Source organism: Oryza sativa, chromosome 11 (genome assembly GCF_034140825.1).
Source record: "Oryza sativa Japonica Group chromosome 11, ASM3414082v1".
Taxonomy (NCBI): Eukaryota; Viridiplantae; Streptophyta; class Magnoliopsida; order Poales; family Poaceae; genus Oryza; species Oryza sativa.
The window spans coordinates 28543591-28557435 of record NC_089045.1 but is presented as its reverse complement, the minus strand read 5'-3'; the positions used below and the strand labels follow the sequence as shown (position 1 = coordinate 28557435).

The 13845-nt window shown below is 39.7% G+C and overlaps 2 protein-coding genes across 2 annotated transcripts; one reads left to right on the top strand and one right to left on the bottom strand.

Moving 5' to 3' along the window:
- Nucleotides 1-372: 372 nt before the first annotated feature.
- On the top strand, nt 373-8957 carry LOC107276665 (uncharacterized). Its single transcript, XM_066305588.1, has 14 exons — nt 373-436; nt 5295-5461; nt 5570-5846; nt 5917-6010; nt 6095-6228; nt 6305-6386; nt 6461-6587; nt 6665-6816; nt 6910-7216; nt 7285-7343; nt 7417-7560; nt 7638-7769; nt 7900-7984; nt 8624-8957. The coding sequence occupies exons 2-14, from the start codon at nt 5309-5311 to the stop codon at nt 8630-8632; spliced, it is 1755 nt and encodes a 584-aa protein (XP_066161685.1). The 5' UTR covers nt 373-436; nt 5295-5308; the 3' UTR covers nt 8633-8957.
- A 373-nt stretch (nt 8958-9330) lies between these two features.
- On the bottom strand, nt 9331-12520 carry LOC136354017 (uncharacterized). The gene is made up of 2 exons (XM_066305587.1): nt 11499-12520; nt 9331-9762 (listed from the first exon to the last, which is right to left on the bottom strand). Exons 1-2 carry the CDS (start codon nt 12440-12442, stop codon nt 9603-9605), a joined length of 1104 nt encoding a protein of 367 aa, XP_066161684.1. The 5' UTR covers nt 12443-12520; the 3' UTR covers nt 9331-9602.
- Nucleotides 12521-13845: the final 1325 nt, after the last annotated feature.

Sequence of the window (13845 nt, the reverse complement as noted above, 5' to 3'; positions counted from 1 at the left end):
CACCTATCCTTTATTAATAGATACAAGAACATTTGTTTCACCACTTGAGGAGAAGCCTGACAATTGTCATAAAAGCAGATAACCTTGCTCGGTATGTGTGATGTTCAACTCATCCTATATTTTTCATAATTTTTTGTATATCTCTTTTCTGATTTCATATTCCAGTTACATCTTATGCGTATACTCCTACATTTTGCAAATATAATAAAGTTACATCCGATATTTGTAAATATATGATCAGATGCTTTGTTGATTAAAACTAAAAAATAAAGGGTTCAACCCATGGATGCTGGGCAAAGTACTTCACGTTTTCCAGTAGGACGTCGTCGGTCAAGACGTCCACTGGCACATATTTTGGTCCCTCACCCTGATCATGCTACTGCTGTTGAATCACGACGAAAACGTAAACTCATATTGGATGCCCATAGAGGTAGAGGTTGGTTCCCCAATTTACCCCTTCAATTTTTTTAGTAATATAAAATTTATCGTTGCCTACCTACCTTAGTTACCCGGTTATAGCCTATCTAATTCTATACCCACATTCCCTTCACAACATATAGCATCATCTTCAGAACAGCGGGCTTTGCATCGAGAGTTGAACAGAACTGAAATAGGCTCTTCATCTGCATCTACTCCTCCATTGGCTAATGAACAACGAATTATTGGAATATCCTCTCATTCCCAGTCAGCTGAGAGTAATAATTCTTCATCTGTGTCTACATCAAACCAAGTATTTCGCCATCGCCGTATGTTATCATATCCTTTATACGTAAAATTTGACATATGCCAACCTTACATCTTATATATAATAGTATCTGCCATCTTCCATTGATATACTTTGTTAGGAACAATCTATGCTCCACTTAATCTTGGCAGCCCCAAGCATTCTTGCATCCATTGTGGTGCTTTATTTTGGTATGAAGAACGAGCACGAAAAGAAAGGCACACGAGGAACCCAACCTATAATTTATGTTGCAGGGGGGGAAGGATATCACTGCCATCTTATAATCCACCTCCAGAACCCATATTGAATTTGTTAACTTCTGCGAGCTCCCTTTCAAATCATTTCTTGCAGCATATTCGTCGATACAATTCCATGTTTGCTATGACTTCAATGGGGGCTAAAATCATTGAATCCATCAACGACGGCCATGGACCATATGTCTTCAAAATTAGTGGACAGATCTGCCACAGAGTAGGCTCTTTAATACCTTCACAAGGTCGTCGGCCAGAATATGCTCAGCTATACATCTTTGATACAGAAAATGAAATCTCTAACAGAATCAACATTGCTTCTTCTTCTCGCGACTCCTTCCATGCCAATGAAGAAATTGTTCGCTCTCTAATAGAAATGTTCGATACACACAATCCCATTGTGAAGTTATTCCGAACAGCAAGAGAAAGATTAAGTGAAAATGAATCTGATCATTACAAGATCCGACTATTTGGCTCGACAGATGCACATGGAGATATATATAGTGCACCAGTTGCAGCAGAGGTTGTAGGATTAGTTGTTGGGGATATTGGGGTGACTGATATTGGTCGGGATATAATAATACAGCACCATTCATCACAATTGCAGCGTATAGATGAAAAACACCGAAAATTTATGGCCATGCAATATCCTATTTTATTCCCATATGGTGAAGATGGTTTCCATGAATCCATCATGTATAACCAAACAGCAAGTTCATCTTCCTTGCGGCGTAACAAAGCAACAATGGTTGAATTCTTTGCTTATATAATGCATGATAGAGCAGGCCAATTCAACACTCCATTACGTTGTGGGAGGTTAACCCAATCTTATTTGGTTGATGGCTATTGTTGTGTTGAAGGCGAGCGCATACAACACTATAGGTTGCCCAGTTTTCAACACAAATATAGATCGGCACAATTCAATTCTTTAGCCAGCTCTGTGTCTAGAGGCATTACAACTGGTTCTTCGGCTGGCCAACGGGTTATCTTACCAGCCTCTCATACTGGAAGCCCTCGGTATCAATATCAAAACTACCAAGACTGCATTGCTATTTGTAGGAAGTATGGTTGCCCACATCTTTTTGTCACATTCACATCAAATGCATATTGGCCAGAAATCCTACAAGCTCTAGCACCTGGACAACAACCTTCAGATCGTCCAGATATCGTTGACCGTGTGTTCAAAATGAAACTGAATATGTTAATGGATGACATTAAAAAAAATAATTTTTTTGGTCCCATACATGCAGGTAATTTCCAAAACAACTTTCAATCAAAATTCTTAGATACATATATTGTTCATCAAATCCATATAATAGTTAACCCTTTTGTACAGTTGTCTACACGGTAGAATTTCAAAAGTGTGGACTACCACATGTCCATATAATCATTTGGCTTTCAAAAGAAGAACCTCTAGATGCTGAAAAGGTTGACCTACGTATTTCAGCTCAACTACCAAATCCTACACTTGATCCAATAGGATTTGAAGCTGTTACTTCTTTTATGATCCATGGGCCTTGCGGTCCTGGAATTTCCTATTCACCATGCATGTCTGAAGGAAGGTGCTCCAAATTTTATCCAAAGGAATTCTGTGAACACACTTCTATATTGCAAAATGGTTTTACCCAATACGCACGACCAAACAATCAAATAGTTGTTACAAAAAATGGGGTTGACATTGACAACAGATTCATTGTTCCTCATAATGTTGATTTGGTGGTTAAGTACCAAGCTCACATAAATGTGGAAAGTGTTAATCATGATGGTATGCATAAGTATCTTTTTAAGTACGTTACAAAAGGATATGATTGTTCTAGAGCTGGTATTCGTCGTAATTCAGCAAATGAAACTATAAATGAAATAGACAACTATCTTGAATGTCAATGTGTAACCCCAAATGATGCTGCTTGGCATTTACTTCAGTTTGATATACACCATACAGACCCATCAGTTGAACGCCTTCCGGTGCACCTCCCTTTAGAGAATAATGTTGTGTACATAGAGGATGATGACCTAGAAGAAGTAATTGAAAACCCAGGAAATCAGAAATCCAAACTTACTGCATGGTTAGAAGCTAATAGTCAATTTCCTCAAGCTAGAGAGCATACATATATTGAATTCCATGAATACTTTACATGGCATGCAAGTGAAAAATATTGGGATATACGTCGTGGTTGTTACAACAAAATTGGACGTATAGCTCATGTTGATCCAACCAAAGGGGAGCAGTATTATTTGAGGATGTTACTCCATATAGTTAAAGGACCAAAGACCTCTGAAATCAGAAATATATCTGGACAGCAACATCCAACATTTCGAGCTGCATGTGAAGCTCTAGGTCTCCTTGGTGATGACCAAGAGTGGTCCCATGCTCTCAATGATGCAGCGCAATGGGCCTTACCATATCAGTTACGTCAGTTATTTGTAACAATCTTACTGTTTTGTGAGGTGACAAATCCACAAAGGCTTTTTACAGAACATGCCCAGCATATGAGTGAAGATTTTAGATACAGAACAAATCAAAATCTATCACAAAGTAATAGTTCATTTACAGACTCTTTTGTTGGCAATGCCCTATTATTTGAATTGGATAAATTATTGAGAAATGCTGGATATTCTTTGTCACACTTTAATTTGCCACTTCCAGATGATATTGGTAGTGCATCTGCAGATAATAGATTATTACTAGATGAACTCAGCTATGATATTACCAGCATTGCATCTACATCTGCTAATGACATCAATAGTCTGAATACAAACCAGAAGGAAATCTTCAATTCTATTTCTAACTCAGTCATAAATAATGAGGGAAGAACATTCTTTGTGTATGGATATGGAGGAACTGGGAAAACTTTCTTATGGACAACTTTATTAAACTTTGTGAGAACTCAAGGGAAAATTGCATTAGCTGTTGCATCATCAGGAATTGCAGCCCTCCTACTTCCAGGAGGTAGAACACCTCATTCCCGCTTCAAAATCCCTTTGGACATACGTGAGAATTCTATGTGCAGTATAAAGAAGAACACACACTTAGCAGAACTTATTCAACAAACATCTCTTATTGTTTGGGATGAAGCACCTGTGAATCACAAGTATTGTTTTGAAGCATTAGATCGCACACTTAGAGATATATTATCGGACATTCGACCTAATGCACAGCATAGGCAATTTGGTGGAATAACTGTTGCATTTGGTGGAGATTTTCGGCAAACACTTCCTGTTATTCAGAATGCAACAAGGCACCAAATTCTACGAGCTTCTATTGTTAATTCATACTTATGGCATCAATGTGTAGTTCTTCAACTGACTGAAAATATGAGACTTAGCTCACAAAACCTTTCACCATCCGATAAAGAAGAACTACGGGTATTTGCAGATTGGCTTTTAAGAGTAGGAAATGGTACAGAGCCTCATATTTCAATAGAAAATGAAACCAATGGTACTTTCATAGAGATACCCCAATCTCTTTTGTTGCCCTCAGATTCCAGAAATCTTGATAGCTTGATTTCCTTTGTGTATGACTTAGGATATGTACCAAGCAATATTACAACATATTTTTGTGATCGTGCAATTTTACCACCAATAAATGAGGTTGTTTCAGAAATAAACAACAAAATCATTGCTCAAGTAACAGCTGCTGAAATGTCATATTATAGCTCAGATACTATTGATGATAGCTGTGCAAACCATTCAACTCTAGAGGCTCTATACCCAACAGAATTCCTCAACACAATATCTTTGAATGGACTTCCAGACCATGTTTTGCATCTCAAAATTGGTGTTCCTATAATGCTTTTGCGTAACCTTGATCCTTCTAGAGGTCTCTGTAATGCGACTAGACTTATTGTTACACAGCTCACAACCCGCATCATTGAAGGGGAAATAATGACTGGAAAAGCCAAAGGTTCAAAAGCATACATACCGCGTATTATAACGACATCAGCCCAATCTAAGTGGCCATTCAAGCTAAAAAGACGTCAATTTCCAATACGTTTGTCATATGCGATGACAATTAACAAAAGCCAAGGTCAAACACTTCAAAAAGTTGGTGCATACTTGCCATCTCCAGTTTTTTCTCATGGGCAATTATATGTTGCGTTATCACGAGTAACATCTCCAAAAGGCTTGCGGATACTTATAAACAGCAATAGTTCATCAAATGAACATTGCACGCAAAATGTAGTATATCATGAGATTTTTCACCGTATCAACAATGATATGAATTAGTTACCAAGGTATTTTGTAAACAAATTATCTCTTATATGCAATGTATGTTTTCTGATATTGTCTACTAGCTAACCTTAGACCTCTTATTTCAGGAACATTTCCATAGATGGGATCAGCAACAAAACTCAAACAGATAAATTTGGGACAGCAAAACCTCAAAGTTTTCGGACGACTTATTAGACTATGGGATGCTAAAAACATGGCCTCAGCCAGTACACCAACAATATTCAGCATCGATGGGGTAATTCTTGATGAAGAGGTATACTATCCTACACCAAAAAATGATTTATCCTATGCTTAACTTCCAATCTAAATATTACTGATAAAACGATGCAGTTTTAGACTTATACCAGTTCTAATCTTGCAGGGCACTATGGTGCAGTTTACTATTCCAAAGAAACTTGAAAATGAATTTCGTCCATCACTAACTCTAGGCTGTGTCTACATGTTTGTGGATGTCAATACTGCTGATATTAAAAACAAAAAATATATTTACCACCACCAAAAATACATGTTGCAGTTTAAGTCCAGCACAAAGGTTCATCACCTAGAATCAAGAGGTTCATCCATCCCAAACTATGGTTTTGAATTCTGCCCATTTGATCAGATACCATCTAAAAGCAGAATATCAAAACCATTGATAGGTAATACTTGCATTTTCTATCTTCTTTTATTTAATTATTATACAACTAATCTCAAACATTTTGCCTCTAGATCTGATAGGAGTTATCAGCCATGTTGGACCATATGATTATGCTGGCAAAACATCATCCAAGAAAAACAGAAAGCTCAAAATCCGTAACAAAGAGTATGTATCACATATGCATTATATTTTTATGTTCCAAATGTATATGACACGGTAGTTTATACCTTTTGTTTCACCAATTTGTAGTGAACAAGAACAAGAAATAGTCCTCTGGGGTGAATATGGAGAGTCATTTGATGAAGCTTTTGTTCTACAGAAATCTACAGACCACAAAATAGTAGTAGCTATACTTGCTGGACTTACAGCAGGGACTTATTTAGGTCAGTCCCTCAAATAACTTTTTAATACCCCCTCTCATAAAGAACACTACTCACTTATGTGCTACAATTTTAAAAGGCAAAACAGAGGCTACATCAAGTTCAGCAACACAAATATATTTTGACTCCGATATAACAGAGATTGCTGAATATCAAAGCAGGTAACTTATATAGCTTATTGTCATACTGATTTTAATTTATATTTGCTTCAAAAATGCATCAATCTTCCTTCAAGCTACCAATGGGATATTCCAACTCTCCAACAACAAATGCCACGAGTTGAACATTTAACTCCACTTCAAGCGGCTGGTAAGCTATACAAACTTGAAGAAATATCAAGACTGCCCATTTCTGCTTTCGAGGTAACTCATTCACACTACATCACTAAATAAGTTGCTAATCTAATTAAATAATCATTTCAATATTTCTTACACACTAGGGAGGGAATTCATACAGTTGCATTGCAAAGGTATCAGCGATAGTACCATATACAAATTGGTACTACAAAATATGCAAATCATGTACTGCATCATACAATAGCAACTCCGACACTCCAAGATGTCAATGTCAGCATTCCATGCCAAAACCAATGTATGTGACATATCTATAATACTAATTTTTCTTATTAATTAATTCGTCTTACATTTCTATAAACAAATCTAATATACTCAAACAAAATTTCAGGTACAAACTTCCTTTAACAATTAAAGATGAATCAGGAACTTTGGACGCAGTAGCATTCTACAATGTGGCTGAGGATTTGGTTGAGGTAAATGCTACTCAAGCTACCCAGAACTTGAAAATTGATGCAACAGAACATGCCATAGCTCTTGATACAGCCATTGGGAAAACAAGACTGTTTCACATTGCCATGAATACAAAGTACTCTTCACACTTCACTATCAATTATGTCCTCAAGAAGAGTTATCCCGTTGAAAATGAAAATACAAGTTTGATGCTACCTACTCTGGAAAATACAAAGGTAGCAAAGGTATACAAATGTTTGTCCTTACCATATCTTCTACCAACCATCTATAATCTAAAAATAACTTTTTTCAGGAATCAGCCACCAAACAACTTGCAACAGATGAAGGGCTAACCACCATGGAACATTGCAGGTTAACCAACATATGCCTTTTTTACTTATTATATTCTGCTTAACATTTCTATATTTATGACTACAACTAATAGCAGCAAAGAAGACCAACATCCCACTACGCCACCGTCCCTACAACCTCCAGAAACAACTCTAGACAACAATACAATAAACCAAATTATACCTTCGGCAAAGAGAGCTCTTCAATTTGAAAAGGAGTTACACATTGATCAACCAAGGTACTGCACTCATACAAGTTCTTTTTCCAGAATATACAAACTATTCTTCAACTAAATTCCTTTCATATATGCATCAGCCCAGCAATTGCAAACACTATTCAGGTTGCAACAAATCAACTTTATCATTCCCAACAAGTAGATCTCATCAAGGAAAAACAACCGTCAACAGAATTTTCTCCAGGACAAAATTCTAAGCGCCATAAAAAAGTGTACGTGCACACCTTAAGTTTCTGCCTACAAACATATAAAGTTTCAGCCTATAAACATATATATGTGTGTCACGCGCGCGCATATATATATGTATGTATGTTTTGCTACTAATTTGACTGCTAAATTCAGAACGGAAACCTCCCCCAATGGAGAGGAAAACCAGCTGCAGCAGCCAAAGATAGCTGATCAACAGCCATCGGGTCACGAGGAACAGGTACAACTCTTCAAATCCTTCACAATTCTCCTACAACATGGCCTTTTATCAGCAACATATATAGATTTTCTTAAAAAAATTAGGCCTGCACCAAATCTGTCACCATTACTGCTAACGATTTCCTTAAGAAATTTAGACATGCACCAAATCTATCACCATCATTGCTAACTTATCTTTGCAACCATTACTTGCAAGTTTACTGGCAAAACCAACCAAATCTGAAATATGGCATTTATATCTATTCCATATTTTATCCTCAATAATAAAAGACTCAAGATATGATTCTTAATCATATCTGATTCTGCAATAAATGAGAAAACAAAAATAGTATCCTTATTATCACCACTGAAATACTATAAGAATCACCCACAACACCACAACATGTGCTCTGCTCAATTTCTCATACCACAGTCCTTCCTTCACAAAATTTCTTCTGCAAACACAACGTCCATTGCCAACACAGATGGACCAACAACCAGAAAAAAATAGGTTAGCTCTTGCTATCCAGGTTCAGCTATAGCTTCCTAATTACATAGTTTTCAAGCTTATATTTTATATTTAACATGCTTCATGCATTTCAGTGCTCTGTACACTGTATATGCCTATCTATACATCATCAAACGCATTACTCTTCTTCAGGAACCATGAGGCGCAACTCATCCACACCAACTACCTGCAAGCAGTTTCCAAGATTACTGCATCCAAATCAACAGCTATTTCTATCACTCTCCAAGGGAAATCATCCACCGACGACCTCTACAAGCTGCAGCCAACTCAAGCTCACGTTGTGAATTACACGAAAAATAAGCTTCCTCACATGCATATCATTCTCTATGGAGAAAATGTCAAAAACAATGAGATTTAGAACTTACAGTTTCCTACTGTTTCCAGCTCACAATATTACTACCTACCTACAGTTTGCTGTAATCAAATAAACAAAACTTAATTTTATATTTGCATGTGTTTCACTCAACTTATATTTATCCTCTGGTGAAGATCTTGGTGTTCCTAACAATATTCTGCTTGCAATGTTTCCAGTAAATCTGAATGGTGTTGTCATTGTGACTATAAACTTCCAACTCCTTGGACTCGAAATGAGTTTTTTGTGCTTGGCACTTTAAGCAATTGATGATGCAAATATCATCTTTAATTGATCAGATAGCAGAACTGCTTACTTTTGAAATTGTATACTATACTATACTATATTCCTGTTTGGTTAGGTAGCAGAACTACTCACTTATATCTCACTTATTCATGTTTATTCATACTTACATGCATATTCATCCTTTCTAATGTGCCCGCCGCAACGCGCGGGGTTTCAACTAGTAATAGTAAAGATGACGAACTGTAGTAGAACATGATAAATTGGCAATTATCGATCTATGATGTGGATACTAATATACGTTAGCAAGCACTAACTAAGTACTAGTAGCTGTTCTAAAAAAAAGTACTAGTAGCATATACATTATACATATGTTGCTAGTGAATAGTAGTGATCATGTCTCCGATTCTCCATATCAGATTCAGACCTCAAACTTAAAAAAAAAAAAAAAAAAAGATTCAGACCCCGATCACACAAAGCTCAGGCGTTGTACACCCATCTCCTTGCCGCTCCGATTCAGGAGAGGATAGGCTCCTCTGGGTGAATGTATGGTGGGGAACCAGCTGCTGGTGGCGATGGCACCGACGATGCGTCCACCGGTTCATGATTATCATCAGCTGGTGTGTCCTTGCTCTTGGCCAGCTCTTGTTTCTGGTCGTTCAGTTTGTCATCAGACCTGCATATACATAGCAAGGAAAACAAAACATTACAAGTACAATATATTCAGCTCCACCATCTGTACTGTGTACTTCTACATGGCAAGGAAATTTGAACAGTACAAGTAAGTTTCTTTTGCGAGATTGCACGTCAATTATTAATGTTTTAGAAGCGGTTGAAATTAAAGTAATTCAGCTCCACCATATATATGTCTCCATAAAAAAAAATCCAATCCTGAGGATATGCATGTTATCCAGATGAGTAGTTCCGGTAAAAAAAAAAAAGTACCTCGAGGTACCAGAATCTCACGGTACCAAATTGCTTCCGATCATTAGATCTAACAATGCCCATCCTGTACAGCTAAATCCAAAGATCGGAAACTATTTAGTACCGTGAAGTACCGATACCTCGAGGTACTTTTTTTGGACTGGAGCAAATCTCTGTCCAACAAAAAGTAAGGTACCAGTACCTCATGGTACCAAGTCGTTTCCGATTATTGGATCTAACAATATCCATCCTGCCTAACTAGGTTCAACGATCGGAACGATTTAGTATCATAAGGTACTGGTACCTCGTGGTACTTTTTGTTAGACCGGAGCAAATCTTCAATGAAGGAACACATGCAAAAAACAGCCGTACAACAAGGTTCATAACAAGGCAAAACCAAAACATAGAACAACATTAATAGGGAAAATTGTTTTCACCCCTCGAGGGGATGTCCTCTCATTGCTTGCACAGTTGCATGTCATCTGAGGTAGTGTTTGGTTGCAAGGATATGATAGGATGGGGCGAACCCACTTTTAGGGGTGTTTGGTTTAGGGGTGGGCGGAATGGGTTAGTCCCTGGAGAGGAATATTCCTCTAAGATCCAAGACCAACCGAGTCGCAAATAATTATCAAGAAATTAAAAAAATTGATAAGATAGATTAATATAAAATATATCGCTCCATAAAAATGTAAGTTAAAATTCAACTTCTATAAATTGTAACAAAAATAACACACACGCACACAAACACACACACACACACATATATATAATTGCGAATGTACTATAACTATTTTCAGTTTAATTTATTCTTTTTGTTGTATCTTGTAGAAGTCAAATTTGGTCTTTCATGTCTGTGGAATGATATATTTCATATTAATCTATGTCCATATTGTTAGCTTTAGCCCAGGAAACAACAAACTAATGGAGCAGCAAACTCACGCGTAGTATGAACACAACACACACAGTAGCAAATTTGAGTCACACACACAAGAGATTTTGGCGACGAACGCCGGCGACGACGCACGTCTAGCTTTCTGTACTGCGACACACACACACTAACAACCGAGTGATACACGGCTTAAGTAGCCTCGTGTACATACATACAGCTCCAACGACTTGGCCGAGTCATACGCATGCAGCTACCGATTCCACCGCGCACACCACTTGCTGATCCTATAATCTAGCTAACAACCTGAGACTCACTCCTACTACACATGCAGCACACGAGCACATGCAGTTACTAGCTAGCTAATTGACCCATCTATGCTTGCACACTAGTCCAGTACATGACATACATGAATACTACTAGATGCCTAATACGTGAACACATCACATATATCTAACTAATACAAATTACCCTGTCAAGATTAGTGCTAACACATATCCCATTACCAGCATTCGTAAACGTACGAGTATAGTAATATAAATCCACAAAATGTGCAATGCCAAGGTTAAAATATAGATAGAATCTATTATATCTAGTAGTACCTCATCATCATCATCACCTTGTGCTGCTGGTGAGAAGAGTAGAGTCGCAGGCGATATCCAAGGAGAACAGTCAAGGCAAGGACACCAATCCAGGAGACCACCATGGCGGCAGCATCACCAAAGACGATGGAGAAAAATAGGGGCAAAGCTGCGACGACCAGGAAGACGGCGATGATAGTGTAGAAGTGGCTTTCCTCTTCGATTAGCAGCAGCAGGAAGCAAAAGACATAAAACATGACGACGATGGACAGGTCGCCGACGATCTCGTCGACGGGGAAGTCGGCGATGGTGAGCCACCACGAGATCAGCTCCCACGCGACGAACACCGTGGGGGCAACCAGCATCAGGGAGGAGAGCACGGCCATGGTGATCCGGCAGCAGCGCGCGTACTCCTCCTTGTCGTGGCTCAGGGCGGGGATCTCGTCGGCGGATCGCTCGGCGCCGCCGCTCTGGCGGCGCTCGGCGAGCGCGTGGCCCGCCATGGCCGCGGCGGAGACGGAGTTGAGGAAGACTACAACCATCCCGACGCGCGGGGTGATGGCATGGCCGGCGAAGTAGGCCAGCAAGGCGCCGTAGGAGAAGTCGACGGCGAGGGCGAAGAGGCCCGTGGTGAGGGAGAGGAGGGCGGCGCAGAGGAAGAAGTAGGCGGTGAGGAGGAGGGAGAGCCTCCACACGAGGAGCAGCGGCTCGCCGCCGGCGGAGAGCCAGAGGAGGACCGGCGTCGCCACCGCGAGCAGCAGCGACAGGAGGATCAGCCTCGCCGACCGGGCGTCGCGCTCCCGCTCCGCCTTCTCCGCCTCCCTCAGCCTCCTCAGCTCGTCGAGGAGGCGGCGGCGGAGGAGGAGGAGGAGGTCGTCGCTGGTGTGCTCCTCCCCGGCCGCCGCTGCTTTTCTCCTATCCCCGCTCCGGTCATCGGTGACGGTGGCGACCGGAGATTCTGCCATCTCGCTGGGGAGGGGCCTGCGCGGCGAGCCGGCGAGATTAGGGTTTAGGGTTTTGAGCGAGGTGCGGGGATAGGAAATTTTCCGGGAAGCTTTTTGCTCTCTCTTATTTCCATTCCGACTAATAACGCTGGGAGCATATGGAAAGGAAAAAAAAAAAGGATAAAACAAGATTTGGTGTTAACATAATTAATAAGAATCTTGAAAAATGGTAATCCCTAACATAGGAATCCACGACTGAATACAATACCAATAATCATAAATTAATTAATTGACCAATAATATTGTTTAGTTATTAGAAAAGTGCAGCCCAGAGGAACATCTCGACCATCCATCTCCCTGAACAACTCGACAGGATATGATCGTGTCCTTCTTCGGCCTCGTCACTGAAGTAGTTGCTCGCCGGTGTGCCGATGGCCGCGTCATTCATGGCCGTCCCTTACTGTTCCCCTCACCAGCTTTCTTTCCTCGTACATGGCTCCAGACTCCATCACCATCGCCATTGCCGTCGGGTCGCGGCCATTCGAGAGCTTGATGTCCAGCCCGACGGTTGGTTTGTGCTTGGGTCTCTTTCTTGGCACGATATGCTGGCCCGGCACGATCCGGTCTAACAACAAGGAGCTCAAATAGATTTAATCTAGCCATATGAGGCACGGCCCAAAGAGATGAGGGGCACAAAATAGATTTATTCTAACCATACAAGACAGCTCAAAGATATGAGGGACTAAGAGTAGACTTATTCTGTACGGTGGAGGACTAGGGAGCAGGCAGAGTAATCGATAGATGCGCCGGTTGAAGGGGTTTTGTTGCTCAAATTGCAGCTAGGGTAGAATGGTTTACATTACCATCGGTACCGCGGTTACCGGCCTTACCGCGGAGTACGGTAATAGAAAAACCGCTGTAACCTCCTTAAATTCAAATAAATTTGAAAAATAACTTGAATTTTTGCACGGTTTCGTGCGGGTTTTCACGGTTGCCGCGGTTACCGCGCGGTAACCGTGCTTACGGCTGGGGCGCAGTAACCCCGGCCTCGGCGGTTTGGGAAACCCTGGGTAGATAGAATCCACTGTTTCAAAACATTTTGGTCCTTCAAATATACTGTGCATGATTTTTTTTCCTCCTTGTTGAGCTTAAGTATAATATGAAACAAAGTACTCAGTCTATTTCATATTATAAGTTGTTTTGACTTTTTGCTAGTCAAACTTATTTGGATTTAACTAAGTTTATTAAAAAAATAGCAATATTTACAATATTAAATTAGTTTTTATTAAATATATTTTGATAATATATTTGTATTATGTTGCAAATGTTGCAATATATATATTTAAACTTTATCAAACTTTAGAAGATTTTAGTAAGAAAAAAGCCAAAGCAACGTATAATATGAAACGGATGGTGTAGTAGTA